This window comes from Microtus pennsylvanicus, chromosome 6, assembly GCF_037038515.1.
Source record: "Microtus pennsylvanicus isolate mMicPen1 chromosome 6, mMicPen1.hap1, whole genome shotgun sequence".
Lineage (NCBI taxonomy): Eukaryota > Metazoa > Chordata > Mammalia > Rodentia > Cricetidae > Microtus > Microtus pennsylvanicus.
Genome location: NC_134584.1, coordinates 714,419 through 735,000, shown reverse-complemented (window position 1 = coordinate 735,000; position 20,582 = coordinate 714,419). Strand labels below are relative to the sequence as shown.

The window sequence follows — 20,582 nt, the reverse complement described above, 5'->3', positions numbered from 1 at the left end:
CCACCCATCCATCCACACATCCATCCATCCATCCATCCATCCATCCATCCATCCATCCACCCACCCACCCATCCATCCACCCACCGTCATGCATTTTCCCCTAGCAAATCCAGTTCTTTCTCTCCAGCCTGCATCCTGTCTCTGATGCAATCCTGACCACTCTAGTACACAGTAGTCTCCTTCCTGAGATTTCCCAGGGCCTTGCACCTCTGGACCTCTGCCTCAAGAACACTTTTCCCCATTGGAAAATACCTCTAGCCTGAACACAGGAGCCTAGGCCTTCCGCCCAGGGTTTGTTAAAAATCTCACCACCCTATACCCTTTCCCAGTGGTTTCCTCTGAGATATGAGATTCCAAGACCTTAGGCAGCAAGGGAAACAGAGGCACACAGCTGGGTGGTGCCTCATTTGAAACTGTCCTAGTGCCTCAAGAGAGCGCCTGGCTATGGCCTAGAGACAACGCCTCCTCCCACACCTGTGCCAGACCATGTGTCCCCAAGGCTGCTTGTCACATCCACATCCCCTCCTCCTGCCACCGACAGCCACTGCTGCTCCCATGGTAACAGCAGGCCAACCGCCCCCTCCCCCCCAGCATCCCCCAGAGTGCTCCACTCTAAGGCAAATGCCATCATTAACATGAAAATGCATATGGTGAGTAGGGCCAGAGAGACCCCAAAGCTGACCTGTCCACTCTCGGAGGTTGGGGGCAGAAGGACCCCAGGTCAGCTCCCAGGTTCTACCTTGAACCCTGGCTGAGGGAGGCCCTTCCACGCTGGATGCTTCCAGGGAGGGTCACGGGGTCTATGTGCCCCTATCTCCCCCTCTCCATCTCCTCCTGCTCTCTGGGACTCTCTGCAGCATTTAGGGACCTAGTCCTCCCTGGAATCCCACCCCTCCTGTTGTGGGCTATCTTGAAAGTGCACCCAGAAACAAAGCCATTGAAATATTTAGGGGAGGTCCCAGGCTCTTGGCTGTGTGCAAGAATTCCCAGTTCCACTTATTCTGCCTCCATTATCCCGAAGCCCAGAAAGGGACAGCCACTGGCTGACATTCACACAGTAGAGGAGCAAAGAGATCCACCTCTCTTGAGTCAGGGTCTCATGTAATCCAGGCTAGTCTTGAACTTGCTATGTAGCTGAGGATGATCTTGAACTCCTGATCCTCCTGCCTGAGCATCCCAAGTTTCTGGCTGACAGGAGTATGCCACTGTCCCTGGCCTTCAAACATAAAAAACCCTGACCTGTGGGATCCCCACCTCCTCACTCGGGTGGGGCCTGGTAAGCGGTGCTCCAGTCCCTGCCAACTGAACCCTCCTCGGACCCTCTGCCACCCAAACTCCCACCTCCCAAGCAATGTCCCAAAATATCAAGACTCCCAGATGCCCACATTTCCCTGAAAGAAAATAACTCCAGTCCTCAGGCCTTGCTGCCCCCTGTCTCCTGCCTGGAATTCCCAGCGAAGATGAGGGGCCCCTACTCCAGCACCCATGTGTTATCCCAAGACCCAGACTTCATCACTGTCCCCCAAGCCCTAATTGGGGTGCCACATAGGCAGCCTTTGGGTTCCAAACAAAAGTTTCTAAAAATGAGTACTTAAATCAGACCCTAAGCTCTGGGGTCTGGGTCACTGATGGGAATTAAATCCCCAGTCTCACAATGAGGTTGTTGAGAAGAGCGCTGGGGTGTGGAGGTTCCCTCCCTGCCCAGGAAGCAGACCGGCCTCAGGCCCAGCTGGCAGCCCCGGACTATTCCTTCACCGCTCAGTCGCTGGTCCATGCAGCCACTTGTCCAGTCATTCATTCCATAGGTAGGTACAGGCCTCTCCGGGAGCTAAGCTCCTTCCTCCTCCCCGCCCCCCCCCCCGCCCCGTCCAGTTGAGGATGGAGACCATGGTCTTAACCTTGGGTCCCACAACACCTGCCCTCAGAGCTGGTCAAAGCCACCAGAGCAGAGTGGGGGCGACCCTGTCCCCTCCCAGAAGCCTCCAAGGGAGTGGAAGCCAGGTTCTTGAACCACCTGCCGGCGACGCCACCCACGCGAGTCCTCGTCACCCGGGATCTGGGCTCTGCCTGGCGGACCTCACGTTCATTGTCTCGGCCTTAGCTCTGATTCCACCAGGTTCCACTTGAGCCCAGGGTGGGCGCAGATCAGAAAGATGGCACCACCCAGGGAGAGCCGCCTGAGTCCCTACATCTCCTGGGCTGCAGCCTCAACCTCCTCGCGCCCCCGTGTCTTTTTAGTTACCGCTCAGCCCGAGGTTCTGGACATGTGTCCGGCTGCTGCTGAGCTGTCCCGGCTTTGTGAGCAGGAATCCGGGTCCGAAGTGGGAAGTTCCTGTCCCGGCCAGAGAGACCCAGAGCGACTGGATAGGGGTGGGGGACCGGGAGGCGGGGGGGGGGTCCACGGAGCTTCTGGCACAGGGTTGGATGGGGGTGTGTGTGGAAATGGGAGGGAGAGGGGGAGAGAGAGGAAGATGCCCGGGGAGAGGAGGGAGATGGAGGGAGATGACGGAGAGTGATGGAGGAGGAGGGAATGGGGAGGAGGGAGGGCTAGGGGGCGGAGGACGGGAGGGGGCAGCTGGATCGAGAACGGCACCCCTAGGACGGAGGAGAGTGCAGGGGAAGAGAAAGGGGTGATGGGATGCTGGGGTACAGAAGGAGAGGTGTGGGGGAGGGATCCAGAGGGTTCAGGTGCTTGGGAGGGGTGAGGGGGCTAAGAGGGGGGTGCAGGTGTAGAAAGAGGGAAACAGAAAGGGCCTCAGAAATGCAGGAGGCAGAGTGCAGGGGCACAGGGACGGGTGCAGGGGTGCAGGGGCAGGTGCGGGGCGAGGGTGCCCACCTTTGTGCACACCGGTGTGCGGATCCTTGAGCACCGTCAGCTCGTAGATGCGGCCGAACTGCTCGAACAGTGGCTTGAGGTCCTGTTCGTGCAGGTGGCGCGGGATCTGGCCCACGAAAAGCTTGATGGCATCCAGGTCCTTCATGCCTTCGGGCCGCGCCCCGGGGCGCTCGGGCCCGCTGCCGCCCACCGGCCAGGCCCGGGCAGGAGCTGCGGTGCAGCCGCGTCGCTCGGTCAGCGGCCCCGCCTGCGAGCGGCTGCGCCACAGCGCCCCCCGCGGCTGCCGCGAGAACTGCAGGGGACGGGCGGGGCCCGCTGTAGGGAAACTGAGGCCCAGAGGTCTTGGAGGTGCGGGGGTAAAAGGGAGTGAAGGGTGAAGGGTAGGAGGGAGCTGCAGGCTGGAATTGCACATTTGAAAGACTGACATGTCTCCCCGCGCTGGTCTTGAAATCCTTAAAGTGTCCGTGACCAACAGCCATGAGATCAGTCCCGCAGCCAGGTATACTGGGGAGACTGAGGCAGTAGGATCTGGCGTTCCCGGTTAGCCTGGGCTACATGTTAAGAGCCTTGTCAAGACAAGACGAGCAGCAACGGATGGGGAAGGTGGCCCTGCAAACAGCAGGTGAATAATGAGAGCTAGCCAGTGACATGGACACAAAGGTTCAAAGAGGGTCAGGGGATGACAGCGGAGGAGGGCAGAGAAGCAGAGAGGCCATTCCAGGAAAGAAGTGGATGCTTAGGTTGGCCCTTGCAAGCAATTCCCTTGCCTCGGTTCTTGAGTCCTGGGATGACAGGCCTGCACCACCATGTCCGTTCAGCTCATATTTTTATTTTAAATTGATGTTCCTAGCGCCACAGACACCTGTGCCCATGTTGTGTATCCTTAAAATGATAGTTGCCAAACAGTGGTGGCCCTGCCTTTAATCCCAGCACTCGGGAGGCAGAGGCAGGGGGATCTCTGTGAGTTCGAGGCCAGCCTAGGCTACAGAGCGAGTTCCAGGGCAGCTGGGCTATGTTAGAGACCTATCTCAAAAACAGATGGGTGCTATTTTAGCCATTGCACATTTTCCATGTGTTCATTTTAACTATCGCAATAAAATATCCTCTGTGTTGATGAGTTTGGTTTGTTTTTCTCCAGAGGAGATAGAGGCAAGAGGATTAGGGGTTCAAGGTTATCCTTGGCCAAATAGAGAATTGAAGGCTAGCCTAGGCCACATGAGACAGTGTTTCAAATAAATAAAATAATTAAATAGACAAATCTTATTCCTCTAATTTTTTTTATTTTGAGACAGTGTAGTGGTATATTATTTGCATTTTGATAAATAAATCTTGCCTGAATACCAGAGGCAAAGCTAAAGCCAGTAGAGGTCAGGCAATGGTGACACACACCTTTAATCCCAGGATCTAGGAGACAGAGGCAGACGGAGCTCTGTGAGTTCAAGGCCACCCTGGGCTACATAAGATCAGTGCAGAAACAGATCCAGGTGGTGGTGGCCTGCACCTTTAATCCCAGCACCAGAGAGAAGGCAAAATGGGAGGAGAGAGGCTGTCTGCTTAGCTTCTGGTCACCCAGCCTTGGTAGATGTAAGACTTCTCTAGTGGCTTGGCTGCTTTGCTTTTCTGGTTTTCCCACTAACAGACTCCAGGTTTTTATTATTCGTGCTACAAGACAGGGTTTCTCTGTGTAGCCCTGGCTGTCCTGGAACTCACTCTGTAGCCCAGGCTGATCTCGAATTCACAGAGATACGTCTCCTCAGTGCTGGGATTAAAGGTGTGCGCCACCACCGTCTGGCTATAATTTGTTTTTGTTAAAGGATTTACCTATGTGCAGGAGAGTCACCTGCATGGTTGTGCACGTGTGTGTGGTTGTGGGTGCTGGGAACCGAACCTGGGTCCTCTGCAGGGGCAGCTGGCACGCTAACCACTGAGCTGTCTGTCCAGCCCCTATAATTTGTTTTAAAGAACAGAACGGAGGCTCAGAGCAGTTGATCCCTTGTGCAAGGTCACACAGTAGCTCTGGAAGCCCAGACTCGTCATCCCCACGGTGCAGGCAGTCTTGCCTCCACTTCCTCATCTGCTATGGACACTAGCGATATGGGACTGGCTCCTTGGGGACTTGGCGTCACAGTCATGGAGAACCGCTACCATCATACTCGACAGGGCTGGAGGGGCGAGGCCTTGGGGTCATGGGTCACCTCTCCGAGGTAGGCGAGGCTGGGAGATGCTGAGGCTGGTTCTCAGATGAGCTGTTTCCATGGAGACCAGAGAAGGATGCCAGGAGTCCCTGTGGAGCTCCGAGTTGCAAGAACTGTTAAATAGTATCAAAGTGTGTGTGTGTGTGGGGGGGGGAACCAGGCCTCCAGGGAGCTGGGGATGCTGCCGGGCAGGAGGGAGGGTTCTGCCATCTGCCCCACAGCTGTCATCCACCTGCCTCAGCATCAGCCCCGGAGTAACGAACTTGAGCCACCTCAGTCCCCAAAACACATGGATAGGAGCCGGCAGGAGGCAGGCCAGCTGGCATGGCTCCCCTCGGCCCAGCACCATGTCAGCCCTAAAATAGCAAGTGTTTGGGAACCCCAATCCCCCGCAGGTGATGTCACCACAGCTATGTGGCGGGAGACTGTGGCTGCTGGTCCAGGGGAGACAGGCAATCAGAAAAACAGGGTGTGTGTGTGGGGGGGGTCCTATCACCTTGCCCTGGCCTTTGTATCTGCTCAGGTGTGGGCTGTTCTGGAACTCACCTCAGCTGCCTAGGTCCAGGGCTGACCCGTTCTCTGGGGTGCTGAGCACCTGACCCACATACACTTGGCCCTGGGAGCCCCTCACCCATTACAACAGCAGGGGTTCCCTGAGAGCAGAGTCTCCAGCAGCAGGGACGTGGACTCAGAGCCTTGAGGGTATGGGAGGGGCTTCTCCTCCCAGGGCTCAGGGGAGGAACAAACACCAGCACCCGCGTCACCAGTCCCAACCTGGTTGAAACTGATGGTATCACCAGCACCCACCTGCCTGGCACAGTATAGGCATCTGTGGATGCCACAACAGCAGTGACTGACAACCTCTTTGCTATAGTTTTTGAAGCAAGGTCTAATGTAGCCCAGGCTGGTCCCAAATTTACTGTGTAGCCAAGGATGACCCAGAACTGATCCTACTTCCCCCACCTTGCCCAGACTGTCACTATCTAAAAGCAGCTGTAAACAGGTGGTGGTGCAGACCTGTCTTAGAAAGCTGAGGCAGGAGGATTGCCACGATGCCAGAGACTGCAATGACACACTTCCTCAGAAGCAGATGTTGGGGAGCTGGTGCCTGCCACAATGACCCGAGTTTGGATCCCCAGCACCCACATAAACAGTTGACATGGCAGGCACATGGAACCCCAGAGTTGTAGAGGCCAAAACAAGGGCCTGGCTCAGGGGTCAGAGGCCAAGTCAAAAGATAAGGTGGAGGGCCGGGTGGCAGTGGCGCACGTCTTTAATCCCAGCACTCGGGAGGCAGAGGCAGGCAGATCTGTGTGAGTTTGAGACCAGCCTGGTCTACAAGAGCTAGTTCCAGGACAGGCTCCAAAGCCACAGAGAGACCTGTCTCGGGGGGGGGGGGGGCAAACAAAAGATAAGGTGGAGGACTGGCAAGAGGGCCCAGTGGGTAAGGTCCTTGCTGCCATTCCCGACAACCTGAGTTCCATCCCCAGGACCCGCAGGGAAGGAGAAAGAGGCCTGTGGCGGTCACCCCCCAGCAAGCACACATGCACATCCAGGGACACTCGCAAGCGGAGGCCCCTGGAGTCCATGACCCTGAAGAGGCAGAAAGCCAGATCTCAGTGCAGATTCACAACTGCTCAGCCCCAGGGGCCTCCCAATTCAGTGGTCAGGGTGTCATAGCGTCCCCTTCCCCTCTTGGGCTCAGGACCACAGCGCTAAGCCGCTCCATCGCACCAGCCCCAGGGCTTTGGCACAAGCCATGCCCTCTGCCTGAACCCAGACCCCCGCAGTCTGCTGGTCTGTGCCTCTGCAGCCAACCTGGGTCTGTTTCCCTCAACGTCCAGATACGAGCAGCTGTCCATTCCCCCCAGCCTCACAGCAGCAGCTGAGCTGGGGTTTGTTGACTGACTACAAGACACGGACTTGAGTGATGGGCAGAATTGGCAGTGACAGCCCCTGCTCCATGTGACATGTCCCCAGTCCTCATCCTCTGAGAACTTTTCCAGTGCCAGGGAGCAGTTGTCAGGGTGGGAAGGAAGGGGCTACAGTGGCCAGCAGGGCACTGGGCGGGCTGATGCTCCCATGAGCCCAGTGGGAACTCAGGTTCCTGAAGGCAGGGGCACCCACAGGCATGGTCCTTCAATATGGCTTTTATTTTCTAACCCACCAACTGCAGGCCAGCCGCCAGCCCAGCCCTGCCTGAGCAGAGGGAGGTGGCACATGCACCTTGTATCTTTGCCAGTGAGGGGTGGCACCGGCCTCAGACCCGTAACCAGCCGCTGGGACGAGAGTGAAGAGGGCTGGACCCCAGCAGTCCATGGGGGAGGGGTGGGGGCTGGCCCCTCTTGCCCTATGACACGAATGCCACCGGGGTTGCAGCCACTGCTGCTGCCAGGAAGAGGGTCTGGGTGGGCCAAGCCTCCACAGGTGCTGGAGGGATGCCAGGCGCTGGCCCCAGCTGCCCCTCCCGGCCCAACATCTCCCGGGTCATATTGCTATCGAATCGACTGCCCATGGCGTCCCTGAGGTCAATTGCCAGCGCTGACTCCTCCCCTCTCCCTCCTGTTGGCAGGGACACCTAGGGTGTGCTGGGCCTGGCTGTTTCATCCCACACTGTGAGAGGGGCTGGGTCCCCAGAATTCATCACAGGCAGGGAAACTGAAGGGGAAGAGGGAAGGTGGAGAGACCTCAGGGCTGCAGGCTGCCACCTGGGGCCGTCTCCTGCCCTGTCCCCAGCACCTGGACGGGGTGGCTCAGGCCCAGCTGGAGAACCAGGTGGGTCCAGGGGTGGCTGAGGTGGCAACAGGCAGAGGGAAAGGTAGGCTGGGAACAACAGGGAGCCATAGGCGGGTGCTAGTCAGCGCCAGGAGAGGTGGCCTGGTCCTGGGCACCTCTGATGGGCCACAGAAGGGGGTGGGGAGCAGGCTGCTGGGACCCAGCCAAGCGTATGGCCCTTGAGTGCATGTGGCCCAGGGGGCCATCTGTCCCATTGGGCTCATCTGCAGGTGGGTGGGGTTCTCCACCAAGGAAGTTCAAGGAGACGGGGAGAAGTCCCTGCATCCTAGTGAACTCTGGTTCAGTCTAGCTGCATGGGTGCCCATGCATGGGCCGGTCCCTCCTGGGCCGCCTGTCCACAGATGTCGTCACTGGGCCTTGGCTTTGAGCAGCAGTCTCTGCACAGTCTTGTAGAGCACGTGGAAGTGCTGTAGGGGACACAGCACATTAGGGGACAGGGACACCAGAGAGCCACCTTGCCCCCCAGGTTCCCTGCACAGCAGCTCACCTGGACAGCTGTGTATGCCATGCCAAGGTATGCCCCGATGCACACAGCCAGCAGCAGGTCAAAGATGGCTGGTTTGACCCTGAAGGACAGTCCGTGGGGTCAAGGATGCAGAATGGTCACCCCAACAGACTGCGGTCCCTTTGCTCCAGCCCACCACTCACCTGTAGGCATTCATCACCTGCTTAAGCTGATCGTAGAAGACAAACTCAGGGTCCCTGCCAAGAAACAGCCCTACTCAGTGCTTCTCCCTGGCTGAGGCTCCATCTCAGAGGCCCCCCTGGGAGACTGCTGCAGGAGCATGACGGGTTTGAGGCTTGCCCAGACTACATATCAACAGCTCAATTCAGAAAGCAAAAAATATTTTTGCATGTGTTTTTTGTTATTGTTTGAGACAGGGTCTCACTGTGTAGCCCTGGCTATCCTGGAACTCACTCTGTAGCCCAGGCTGGCCTCAAACTCACAGAGATCCTCCTGCCTCTGCCTCCCGAATGCTAGGGTTAAAGGTGTGCGCCACTACCGCCTGGCTTAAAGATATTTTTTAAATAGTTGAGAAAATGACTAGAAACTTCCCTGCCTGGGAAATCTTTCTAGGGAAGGATGCAACCCAGGCCTGGTGTCTACGCTGTCTCTTGGCCTGTCCCCCTCTCGCTGAGGACAAGGTAAGGCCACAGGGACTGCGTCTGCTGCTCACCGCTTGTCAGCCTTCACGTGGTGCTGCCGCACGTCCTTCAGGTAGCGGCTCAGAAAGTGCTCCAGTGTACTCAGGAACGTCCCGTCCTTGTCCAGCAGCTGCGCGGCCCGCGGCTGGTTGGTGAGCCAGTCCATCACTGAGTCCAGCTGCTCCTGCTGGACCTGCAAGGGCCAGGTGCAGGCTGGGGTCACGCAGGGGTCACAGCAGTGGTCCCCAGGGTCCCACCCCATGCCCACACTTTACCATCTGCTCCGTGAACACTGGCATGTCCGGGGGAGTCCCCTGCAGAGGGAAGGGACAGGGTGAGGCAGCCCAGAAGGGCTGTGTGCACCAGGCCAGGGCCAGGACCAGACGGCTTACCTTCTCCGTCAGGTTGTAGATAACCCGTGTCAGGGCCTCAGCAATGATCCGCGTGTTCCGCGTTAGCGTCTTGGAGTCCACCCGAGCCCTTGAGAACAGAGGGATAGGATCTTCAGATAGGGCGTGCTGTCCCTGGTGCCTGGGCTCTGGGGTGGCTAGCCACAGGGACCAGGTAAGGAGTGTGTCTGACCACGGACACCCCGCAAGGCAGCCACGGCCCAGTGTGGTGGGAGAGCTGAGGCATGGTGTGGGGACAGTGCAGCACCTGCAGGATCCAGGACGTCCTGCAGGGAATGGTCACCTCAAGGCTCGCGAGGGGGTGGACAAGTGACCTTCCTTCAACCCATCAGCCAGCCTGAGCGGCTCCAGGTGTGTGACCAGCTGCTGCCCTCCCAGACCGCTCCTAACTCCCAGCCCCACCCTCGCCCTGGACAAGCACCCACTCTGCTCCCACGTGGTCACACAGCTGTGGCCAGCCCATGGAAAGTTCCAGAAGATGGCTCTTTTCCCCCTCATGAGCAGCAGCTCTTGCCCCAGCCCAGAAGTTTTCTTCTTGGAAGGGGATAAAAGGTGCCCCCCACAGAAGGTTCTAGAAGGAAGCCCCAGAGAAGAGCCTAGGATCTAGCCCCCACAGAAGGCATTATACAAGATGCCACCATCCCTCCCTTCCGCGGAAGATTCTAGGTGTCCCACCAAAGAGCGCCCCATGGAAGGTCCCAGGAAAGACCTGGAAAGTGGCTTGTCTCCCGGGCGCCCACTCACCTCACGTCCATGATGCTGCTGCGTGGCCCCGCACGGTGGCTCTCCAGGTGCGACAGTGTGAAGGCAGGCAGCCTGCGGATGGCAAAGCGCTCATGCTCCCAGGCCAGCACGTCGTCCGCCAGGTTGATCTTCTTATGCACCATGGAGAAGCTGACGTCAGGGAACTGGTGCGTGGCCACTGTCTCCAGCTCACGCAGGAAGGCATGCTGTAGCGTCCCCTCCCGAGGTGGCTTAGACACGTGCAGGCGCAGGTGGCTGCCGCGGCCCACGGTGTCCAGACAGAGCACAAAGGCTACATTATCCTGCAGAAGGCTGGAGTCTGCAGGACAGGCATGTGTCAGGGGCGTGAGGCCCCCCCAACCCAGACTCGGCCCCGCTGGGCCCTGCCCAGCGGCCCACCCACCCAGGCCCCACTCACCTGTGTGGTCCAGGCTGTCCTCCAGCCATCGCTTGGTGCCCTGGTAGTTGAACTTGCCTCCTCCTGATGCGAAGAAGAGGAGGTTGTACCTGCGAGTGTGGGTGTCACGGGACGTGGTCAGGTCACAGGTCCCTGACTGGGCACATGGAAACCTCCAGACCTACCACCAGGTGACACACCCTACACCACCCCAGGGAATCCCCAAATAGGAGTCATATGTGTCCCGAATGTTGCAGAGGGAGGCCACTGAGGACACTCACGTCAAGGAGCCCGGACTAGCACTCCATCCCCAGACCCCCACGTTCCCAGATGCCAGTGGCCAGCTGCCCACCTTGACTAGAAGGACCCTGAGCCACACAGGTGCCCCACACCCTCACCTGCTTGGGAACCACAGCCAAGCTGCCCAGTGATGATACACAGGGCAGTCACTGAGCCCAGGTTGTTCCTGGCCCATACTACTGACTGGCCACTGTCACATAGGGCTGTCAAACCAGTCAGGACTGGTGCAGGCCATGAGGGCCTGGGGTGAGCAAAAACACAGCTGCCTCGTGGCGGTAAGGAAGGGACGAGGCAACCCCCATGTATTGACTGAAGCTGCCCTGTGACCGAGGAGACTGAGAACTGGCACACTGGCTGCCACTCTCAGGGCCACCCTGTGTGCCCAGCTCACAAATGTCAAAGCGGCTCTCACGTGACCAGCCCTGCAGCCAACCCTGCGCGGCACCTCAGGACACACGTGGCTGTCACAGTGTGGGCATGGATTCCGACAGAGCCCCACCCAGGAACATCCTGGTACAGAGCCGAGATTGGCTGCAGTCATTCCTGGACAGGTCCAGCCCTTCTGGGAATGGCAGCATCTGGTGTGGGATGTATAGTGGGGTCACCTGAGGACCGCCCCCATGGCTGGCACTCACGCTGCATGTGTGCGCTTGTATGTGTAGAGGCGTGAGAAGAGACGAGCCAGCTCCAGCAGCACGGAGATGCCACTGCCGTTTGAATCGGCGCCCAGCGACAGCCACTGTGGGCAGAGGACCTGTTGGTTACGCCTCCTGCAGGCCAGGCCCGTCCATGAGGTGCCAAGCCTGACGTGGGGCACAACCAGGTAGAAGGGAGACGTGAACACCCAAGGGGAGGAATGTGGTGGCCACCCCTTTAACCGCAGCCCAGGAGGCTGGGGAAGGGGGATCTCTCAGTTCAGGACAGCCAGAGCTCTCAGAGAGCCCATGACCAACAAAGGGAAGTCAGGGGCGCTTGGGCCGGTCTGCCCTTGGAGGCTGGGGACCTGGTGGCACTGGAGCCCAGTGTGGTGGCTTGCATAAGAACGGCCCCCAGAGGGTCATATGTCTTTGGCACTACTTGAGAGGAACAAGGAGTGGTCCTTGGGGAAGGAAGTGTGTCACTGAGGGTGGGCTGTGAGGTGTGGAAAGCCCAGCCCAGGCTCAGTTACTCTTCCAGCGACACACCTGCTGGCCACCATGATGGACGACTGTATGCGAGCCCCAATTAAATGCGGCTGCTGAGGTCACCATGGGTCAGACATTCAGAGTCCCACACTGCATCACCCAACATGTTGGTGCCTGGAACAGCTGGCAGCCCCTGCCTTGCTTGCCTGAGGTGTCTCTGTCCCTTCTTGGACTGCACACCAGGTACTTACCGGGGCCACGCCAAAGGCGTCGTAGTGAGCCACAATGACAATGGTGGGGAGGTCCTCACCTCCCAGCCCTGTCAGCCGTCCCTGTGGAGAGACGATGGAGCGATGGTTCCGGGTGCTTCCCAAGGGTCACCCTGGTATGCTGTGAGCCTTTTCCCTCAGGGCAGGCACAGGCCATGCTGGCTCACTAATGGACAAGAGCACAAACCATTTGGCCCAGGATGGGGGCGTACCGCGAGGCTGTCCCTGCCCAAATCTTGAGGCCTTCACAGCCTGCTCATCCCATGACAGCAGCAGTGGGGACGTTGCAGGTGCTCCCGCAGTCTGTCCTGCAGCCCGACCCACCACCGTCCCAAGTTCTGTGCCCCCAACCCAGAATTCTAAATAGGGGGGTTCTTTTATTAAAGAGGGGTCTCCTGTATACCAGGCCAGCATCAAACTCACTATGCAGCCGTGGATGCCTCAGTCTCCCAGGTGGTGCTACCAGGCCTGATTTCTGTGGTGCTGGGCGAGTTCCTGGGTCTCCACCACCCCTGGCGTGCCGGAGAGGCAGAGGCATGCCTGGACCTGAGAGTCAGGGCACTCACCTCTACGCTGGTGATCAGCCAGTCGCTCACCGCCTGGCTCTGGGCTCCGCTGGTCACCATCTGGAAACCGTTGGCCGTGGCCGTGTGCAGCAGCACTGGGGACAGAAGGGACGAGTCACTTGGGCCCACAGCTGGGGTGGATACTGCGAACACAGAGGCCCAAGACAGTCCCAGCCGCCACGGAAACACATCACACCCTCTGGTAGCCTGGCTCACCTTCAGCGGCAGAGGCAGAGCCCTGAGAGGCAGAGGCAGCCTGGGTCTGCTCATAGATGGACAGCAGGGCCTCATCCTCCACGGCAAAATACACAGGGACCACGGTCTCCATGGCCAGCATCTCGGGCTCAATCTCCATGAATTGCTGTGGGGAGGACATGCACTCAGGAGACAGGGCCACCCCTGGAGTATATGCACTCAGGAGACAGGGCCACCCCTGGAGTGTATGCACTCAGGAGACAGGGCCACCCCTGGAGTGTATGCACTCAGGAGACAGGGCCACCCCTGGAGTGTATGCACTCAGGAGACAGGGCCACCCCTGGAGTGTATGCACTCAGGAGACCTGGCCACCCCTGGAGTGTATGCACTCAGGAGACAGGGCCACCCCTGGAGTGTATGCACTCAGGAGACAGGGCTACCCCTGGAGTACATGCACTCAGGAGACCTTGCCACCCCTGGAGTGGCTCCCCCACCTCAGCCCGTTCTTAATGGCAGAGTACACAGCCGAGTGTCCTCAGGGACAAGAAACCTTCAGATGCAGAAGGGCAAAGCAAGCGGCCCAAAGACACACTCCAGATGCAACCTGAGGAGCAAGCGTGGGATAGTGGTACAGGCTCACCCGGACAACATCCTGGGGCACAGCGGCCATGGCCCGGGGGAGGATGATGACCACAGCGCCCGCTGATTGTCGCAAGGCCTTCTGGTAGTGCTCATAGGAAAAGTCCAGAAGCCGCATAAGCACACAGCGGCGGCTCAGCACGTCTGCGTCCACTGTGCGTGCCTCCGTGTTGAGCACTGCATTCCGTGTACCTGTAGGGGACACGGGGTCACAGCTGCAGGCCTCCCAGTGCATGGACACCATGTGGGGCCTCCACAACCAGCACACAGGCTGTGGGGTGTGGCTCTTAGGAGACAGGCATGGGACACCTGCCACAGTCAGGGAAGGGCCAGCTGGGCCCTTAGGGGTCTGTACTGCATAGGCCAGAGGCGAATGGCCATGGACCTCAGGTCAGGAACCAGAGCCCCCTAGGTCCTGGGACCCACTTACATCCCGACTGGGTGGAGTAATACAAATCAGATGCTTCATAAACGCTCAACTGCTACCCACCAGGGTGACGGCAGGCGGCACCCTGGACGCACATGGCCAGAAGGGGGCAGTGAATGACTACACAGGTCATGGGTCACAGCTCAGTGAAGAGGGTACTTGATCCTGGTGGGGCATCTAGGGCGGTCACCTGGACGCCGACACCCACATTACACCAAGGCCCAAGTGTCAAAGGGATGCACTGGCCGGGTCAAGGACAGTTCACGTGTGACTGACCCGAAACATGGGGTGATGGGGACTTGCAGTCACAAGTTGACACCCTGTGGGACCTACAGGCCCTGGCCCAGCTGGGCCCTGCTCTCCCTGTCCAGGAATGCACAGTATGGGGGCGGGGAGAGGGCAGAGCCGGCCAGGGACCCCAGACACCCTGCTCCCCCCCGGATCTCGCACAACTGTGGGGATCCTATTACAGGGAGAAATAACACCTCTCCCTCTAAAGGTGTTAAAACCTGCTCCCGGTCGGTGGGTGGTTCAGATGCCAGCTGTTCCTCGAGGTCCCTACAGTGTCCCCAAGAAGGCCAGGAGCTGCAGCCGGGCAGCACTGGTGACATGGAGCCCTAGTGGGCAGTGCTGCCCATGCACCAGCCCCCAGGACCCCAAAACCCGCCGTGCTCCCCACAGAAGGACGGCCATGCCCCTGTGACCCATCCCCGCAGTTCAGCCCTCTAATGACATCAGGTGGCCCAGGGATGCCAGGAAGGCAGGCTCCTCCCCATGGCTGGCTTGTCAGCTCAGTGGTGTCAGTGACCGAGTGTCAATAAAACTTTATCCACAAGTGCAGGGGAGGCCAAGCTTCATTAGTTGGCTCCAGGCTTGTGGAGATGTAACTCAGGGTCACCGAGCCACTAGGGAGGCAGACAAGACACGGAAGTCCTGTCCCAACCCCACACTGACAAGAAGGCAGGTCCCAAGGAGGCCAGAGTCCACAGAAGGAGGGATGGTGGTCTGGTCACGCCCTACCATGAAACTCCCTCATGCCAGTGTCATTTATTTCTCAACAAAGACCCCAGGGGAAGTTGGGTAAGGTGAGCGTCAGTGAGGCTGCAAAGCAGCTTGGGGCTGAGGGGAGCCCAAGGGACTTACGCAGGGTTTCTCAAGACCTGCTCTGGCTGGTTATCTCATCGTGGGCTCCCAGGGGTGCAGACAGGGTGCAGGAGCCCCACAGTTCGTATTCAGCCAAGGAAAGACGACCACATTAGGTGTGCGGTCCACTGAGGACACAAGTTCATTCACACTCCAGCTCAGCTAAGGAGCTGATGCAGGCTGTGGGTGTGTGAGCCGGGCATGGACATAAGTACTCTAGGAACTGCCCTCTGGACCCTGGAATGCTCTGGAATGACTCTAGAGGCCAAGGAGCTATGCTGCCCAGCTTGGTAGCCACTGGCTCCATGTGGCCATTCAGAGGTACCCTACTGTAGACAGTTTTGCTGGTGACACTTCACAAAATGTCAGGTCACAAGCAACTTCAACACCTGGGACACCTGACCAACCACCTACTCTGGTCCTGTTGACCTTGACCCCATGGTGCCCTGGAAGGCAAGTCATTGTTTCAGAACACTACTCTTCTCAGCCCTGCAAGACACAGGGCAGGCACTGGCCTCCACCCACTCCGGGATCCCCAAGTAGGGGCAGCCACATGACCCCCCCCAAGACGCAACGTTCCTTTAAAGAGAAATAACGTAATAGAAATAGGGTTTGCATAGAGAGCCATGGACCCAGGCTGGCACACACAAGGGGGACCCGGCCTTGACGCTCAGGGACACACTAAGCATCAAGGCTGGAAGGCGAACTAAAGACCAGAAGGTTCTAGAAGGTCAGATACCACAGGCAGCAAAAGGGAGGCTTTGAGAGACCCAAGACACAGCGTGAGGACAGAGAACCTGGGGAACCCTGGCAAGGGGCGGTGCTGTAGGAACCAAGGCCCCGGGGGCTCCCAGGACAGTAGGCCTGGGGTAACCAGTGACAGAGAAGGGATCAGGGTGACGGGAGATCAAGAAGAGGCGAGAATCCGGGTGACAGGAATCAGTATGACAGCAGGGGCCTGAAGGGACAGGGAGGAGTGGGGTTGCCAGGAAGGGATCACTATGACAGTGGGAGACGGGGAAACAGTCGGGGATCCCCGGCATGACAGTGGGGGAGATCGCGGTGACGGGGGAGCGGTGAGGCAGTGGGGGGATGGCGACGACAGGGGACGGGGTCAGGGGTCGCGCACCGTACGGCTGGCCCTGCAGGTCGTACTGCTGCATGCGGTACACGGTGAACTCGTGCGCGGCGTCGGCGGCGGGCAGCGGCGGCGCCACGAGCAGCAGCACGGCGGGCAGGAAGACGATGAAGCCGAGCGGCAGGCACGACGCCTTTAGCACGTTCTCCAGCACCTCGCCCGCTTCCTCCAGCATTCCGGCAGGCGGCAGGCCGCAAAGGCAGCGGCGGCGGTGGTTGATGGCGACGGGAAGCGGCCAAGGATTCGCGGACTCAGCTCGGCATGGGCGGCCGCTGAGGTCCTTCGGGCAGAGCCACAGACAGCCCGCGGCTGTCCAAGGGTCCTTTGGGCAGCGCTGTGGACGGCTCTGGGTGCCGCACCGCCTGCCGGGAAATGTAGTCTTTCATGTGCGTTATAGACTCCACCCCCCCCGCACGCGGGGGATTCCTGGGAGTTGTAGGCACACTGAGACTCGCGCTAAGGCTTCTAGGGCGCAGTAGTAGTCATTGAGCGCGGAGCACTCTGGGAGTTGTAGTCCCGCTGTGGCGCGCCCCGGACGAAGGTATGGCGGACATAACTTCTGAACTCATAAGCTCAAAGTGGCAAAACACCGAGAGTTTAAAAAGCTATTAAAAGTCATTTTCAGTAAAGCTTGCTTAAGCCGTGTGTTTGGAGTCGTTAACAAGAAGGACGATCAACCGAAAGTGCAGGACGTGACCTTGCGACCCGGAAGGAGGGGGGGGCATGAGAAAGTGCCCGGCTGGTGCCTTGTTCTTCTGGGCCGTGGGATGATGGGAACTGGTGTCACTCTGTCTCTGTGAAAGGGGATGGAGTTAAAATGAGCAAAAAAAGCAGATGTGAAACTTAATGAGTGCTCAGATCTTCGTCTTGTAAGTTCCTAGAGCACAAGACATCCAGTGGGTGTCTGCATTCTGAAGTGAATGAATGAAAAGATGTCTCTCTCTATATATATTCGTGCCGGGCATTGATGGCGCATGCCTTTAATCCCAGCACTCCGGAGGCAGGGACAGATGGATCTCTGTGAGTTCGAGGCCAGCCTGGTCTGCAAAGCAAGTTCCAGGACAGGCTCCAAAGCTACACAGAGAAACCCTGTCTCAAAACAGAAATAAATAGATAAATAAAATTTGTAGCAAGTGGCAAGGTTAGGTAAGGCAGGAAATTGGCACAGGCTTTAGTGGCAGTGGGGAGATAGCTATGACAATAATGGAACCCGCTGATGGTGGGGAGGTCTTTATTATTCCCATTCATATTTGGGACACATTGAACCTAAAAGTTTTGGTTTTCCTATTGCAAATTCAAATTTAATTTTGGAGTACTAAATAAGGCTATGGGATTTGACCAGTCCCATAGGGTAGGGTAATTTAAGGTTTGGGTAATTTAAGGTGTGAATTAAAATTATTTGTCAAAAAATAATAAAATTGTCACTCACACCTCTAGGAATACAATAAACAAGAAACAAATGACCAAACACTGCTACCCACCCACCAGCAGACACGGGGAAGAATTCAGTGTGGGAACTGGCGTGAGCTGAGTTTGAATCAGGTCTTCAGTAGGCACTTGGTAAGCGCTGGCCTTAGAAGAACGTGTGATTGCTCTGCAACAAATGGATGCCAAGTGTATACCAAGCCCCATGCTAAGCACCAAGATCACAACCCATTGGAGTTAAAAGTGTAGAAAAGTCAACAGATGTGTGCCCCGAACTGAGTGACAATCACTGTCGTCCTTAGAGTCACCACTGGTGAGACTCGGTTACAATACGCTGAGAAACCAAATGTGTAGGTTTCCTTCATTTTAATAACTCTTAGGCAGCCATGCATGGCTGAGGCTGCGCTTTTGAACAGTGGGTCCGCGGTCCCCTGTCACACACATCACCATAGTTCAGAAACGGAAGGGTGAGGCCACGGGGTTACCGGACCAGGTCAAGATATTGCCCCAGACCCGGGGTGGGCGGGTCAGTTCTTCCCACAACAACAGAGAAACTGACCTGATGGTGGGAGACCATGGGGGCGGGAGCCTATCCCAATGGGGAAGTCATTGTGGAGAGAGATGATTGACAGGTGGTCTCCGGGGCCCCAAACGGGGCAGGCCCCCCATCTCAGCACACCCCCAAAGCACCACTAGGAATGACAAGGAGACTCGTTACAGCAGCCTCCCCCTTCCACCCCTACCCTCCCCCAACACGCACATGTGTGACTAAGAAGGAGCCACAGTGACCTGTCCTGTTGGTGAACTCGGACATGGTGTGTCCCCTTCACCTCCTGGTGAATGTGAGTCCAGACTGAGGCCCAGACCCACTGGATCTGGCTCGAGCCACTCTGCTCTGCCCAACATTCAGCACTGGCAGCTCCGTGCACAGACCCCAGGACCTGCTGGCATGTTCCCCCGTCATCATCAGGCCAGGATCGTGTCCAGTCCCTTCTCACCTCTCCCGGGAGGGCCTGTGCTGTGCTCGCCCTGGCAACTGGCCCGTCCATGCTCTAGACGCTCCGGACACTGGAAATGCTAGACAGCGGCTCGCGCATCCTGAAGCTGTGTGACCTGGAAGCCCGAAAACTGTCTCTGGTCCTCAGCGAACTGTCAGTGGTGGACGCACCGGACTGGACCTCGGTGATCCGAGTCAGGCAGTCACCAGGACCCCGCAGGCCCAACCAGAGACAGCCACAACAGAGGAAGGCCAGCACCGAGCGCTGCACCTCGCGGCTGCGGAAGGAGTAGATGAGGGGGTTGATGGCGGAGTTGAGCACCGCCAGGGCGAGGATCCAATCCATGCCACGCAGGTACTCCTGAGCCCAGACGTTGGAACCGAAGATGTCGGCCAGGAGCAAGCCGAACAAGGGACCCCAGCACACCACGAAGGCCACCAAGATCATCAGCACCGTGTTGAGCAGTCTGCGGGCCTTGCGGCGGGCCGGAGCCCGGGGGCACTTCTTCCCGTTGACCCGGACCACCCTAAAGATAGCCCCGTAGAGGCCCAGGATGGCCACCAGGATGAGGGCGAAGACCACCACGCAGAAGAGCACGTAGCCCTTGGAGTAGAGGGGCAGCAGGCTGGAGCAGCGCGGGAAGGCACACACGCAGTTCCAGCCCAGGAGGGGCAGCAGGCCCAGCGTGGCCGCCAGCAGCCAGCACAGCCCGATGCAGCCGTACACGCGGCTGGTCTTGGTGGCCCCGCTCTCGGCTACACGCACCATGGTGGCGAAGCGCTCGCCGGCCGTGAAGAGCAAGCTGAAGGTGGACGCGGCCAGGGCCATGAAGAGGATGCCCTCCCGCAGGAACCAGTGCGCGGGGGACAGCTGGAAGGTGCGCGTCCCCGACAGCAGCACGTTGACCAGGTAGGCCAGGCCGGTGAGCAGGTCGCTCAGCGTGATGTTCAGCAGGCAGTAGTACACCCAGCGGCGAGACCGCATGCGAGTGGCGATGGCGGCCAGCACCACCGCGTTCTCCAGCACCACCAGGCAGCCCGCCGCCACCGACGGTCCCCGCAGCGTCCCCAGCCCGCCACCGTCCTCGGGACCCCCGCGGCCGGCCAGCCGCCCACTGTGGTTGTAATGCAGGACGATGAGGAGGCTGTGACCGCTGGCCGCCAGCCGGTGACAGGACCAGGTGCTGATGTTCATGGCCTCCCCGGGGGACAGACTGACAGAGAGGCCCCGGGCAGGGTGGAGTCGCAGCCTGGCCTGGGTTTCCTGTTGTTTGAAATTTCCTGTTATGCTTAAGGTGCCCCCGGGTGGGTGGGGGTGAGGCCAGGGCAGGGAGGGGCATCCTGAGCAACGGTTGAGGGTGGCTAGGATGAGCCCTCTGGCACCCCCACCCCTGCCCAGTGTCCCCTCCTGTCCCAAGGATGGGAGGCTGTGCAGGAGAGATCGTCACTGTGGGACAATGGGTACCACCTGGCACCTTCCCAGTCCCAAGAACCGGCTGCTCCCAGCATGTTTGCATAAAGCAGGGGCTTAATAAATGTCAGCCATACACAGATGGCCCATCCTGAGCCTTGTTACTGTGTGCAGCCAGGGAAATGCCACCAAAACACATTAAGTGCCACCGTGCCCAGCAGGGTCTTCAGACCGTTGTTTAGTTTTGTTTTTCGAGACAGGGTTTCTCTGTAGCTTTGGAGCCTGTCCTGGAACTCACTCTGTAGACCAGGCTGGCCTCGAACTCACAGACCTCCTCCTGCCTCTGCCTCCTCAGTGCTGGGATTAAAGGTGTGCGCTATCACCACAGGGTGCTTCATAATTTCTAAAAAGTTTTCTTACATTT

At 58.4% G+C, this 20,582-nt stretch overlaps 3 protein-coding genes across 12 annotated transcripts in view; all 3 read right to left on the bottom strand.

Moving 5' to 3' along the window:
• Celf5 (CUGBP Elav-like family member 5) overlaps positions 1–3,092 on the bottom strand; it is a 29,121-nt gene extending 26,029 nt beyond the window's left edge. For 6 of the 10 annotated variants that reach the window (XM_075975318.1, XM_075975321.1, XM_075975320.1 and 3 more), the window contains exon 1: positions 2,837–3,092. In XM_075975318.1, the coding sequence (XP_075831433.1) occupies positions 2,837–2,981 (145 nt within the window). In that variant the 5' untranslated portion in view covers positions 2,982–3,092. Of the gene's footprint in view, positions 1–2,242; positions 2,597–2,836 lie in introns of those variants that run through there. The other 4 variants (XM_075975322.1, XM_075975324.1, XM_075975329.1 and 1 more) reach the window with 3 other exon arrangements.
• A 4,071-nt stretch (positions 3,093–7,163) lies between these two features.
• Ncln (nicalin) lies at positions 7,164–16,665 on the bottom strand. The gene is made up of 14 exons (XM_075975316.1): positions 16,317–16,665; positions 13,619–13,809; positions 13,000–13,144; positions 12,784–12,878; positions 12,200–12,280; positions 11,460–11,563; positions 10,546–10,634; positions 10,128–10,446; positions 9,366–9,453; positions 9,249–9,287; positions 9,006–9,166; positions 8,476–8,529; positions 8,315–8,393; positions 7,164–8,234 (listed from the first exon to the last, which is right to left on the bottom strand). The coding sequence occupies exons 1-14, from the start codon at positions 16,498–16,500 to the stop codon at positions 8,175–8,177; spliced, it is 1,689 nt and encodes a 562-aa protein (XP_075831431.1). The 5' UTR covers positions 16,501–16,665; the 3' UTR covers positions 7,164–8,174.
• Positions 16,666–17,031: 366 nt separating this feature from the next.
• Positions 17,032–20,050, bottom strand: S1pr4 (sphingosine-1-phosphate receptor 4). The gene is made up of 2 exons (XM_075975317.1): positions 18,749–20,050; positions 17,032–17,119 (listed from the first exon to the last, which is right to left on the bottom strand). Exon 1 carries the CDS (start codon positions 19,940–19,942, stop codon positions 18,803–18,805), a length of 1,140 nt encoding a protein of 379 aa, XP_075831432.1. The 5' UTR covers positions 19,943–20,050; the 3' UTR covers positions 17,032–17,119; positions 18,749–18,802.
• Between the last annotated feature and the right edge of the window lie 532 nt (positions 20,051–20,582).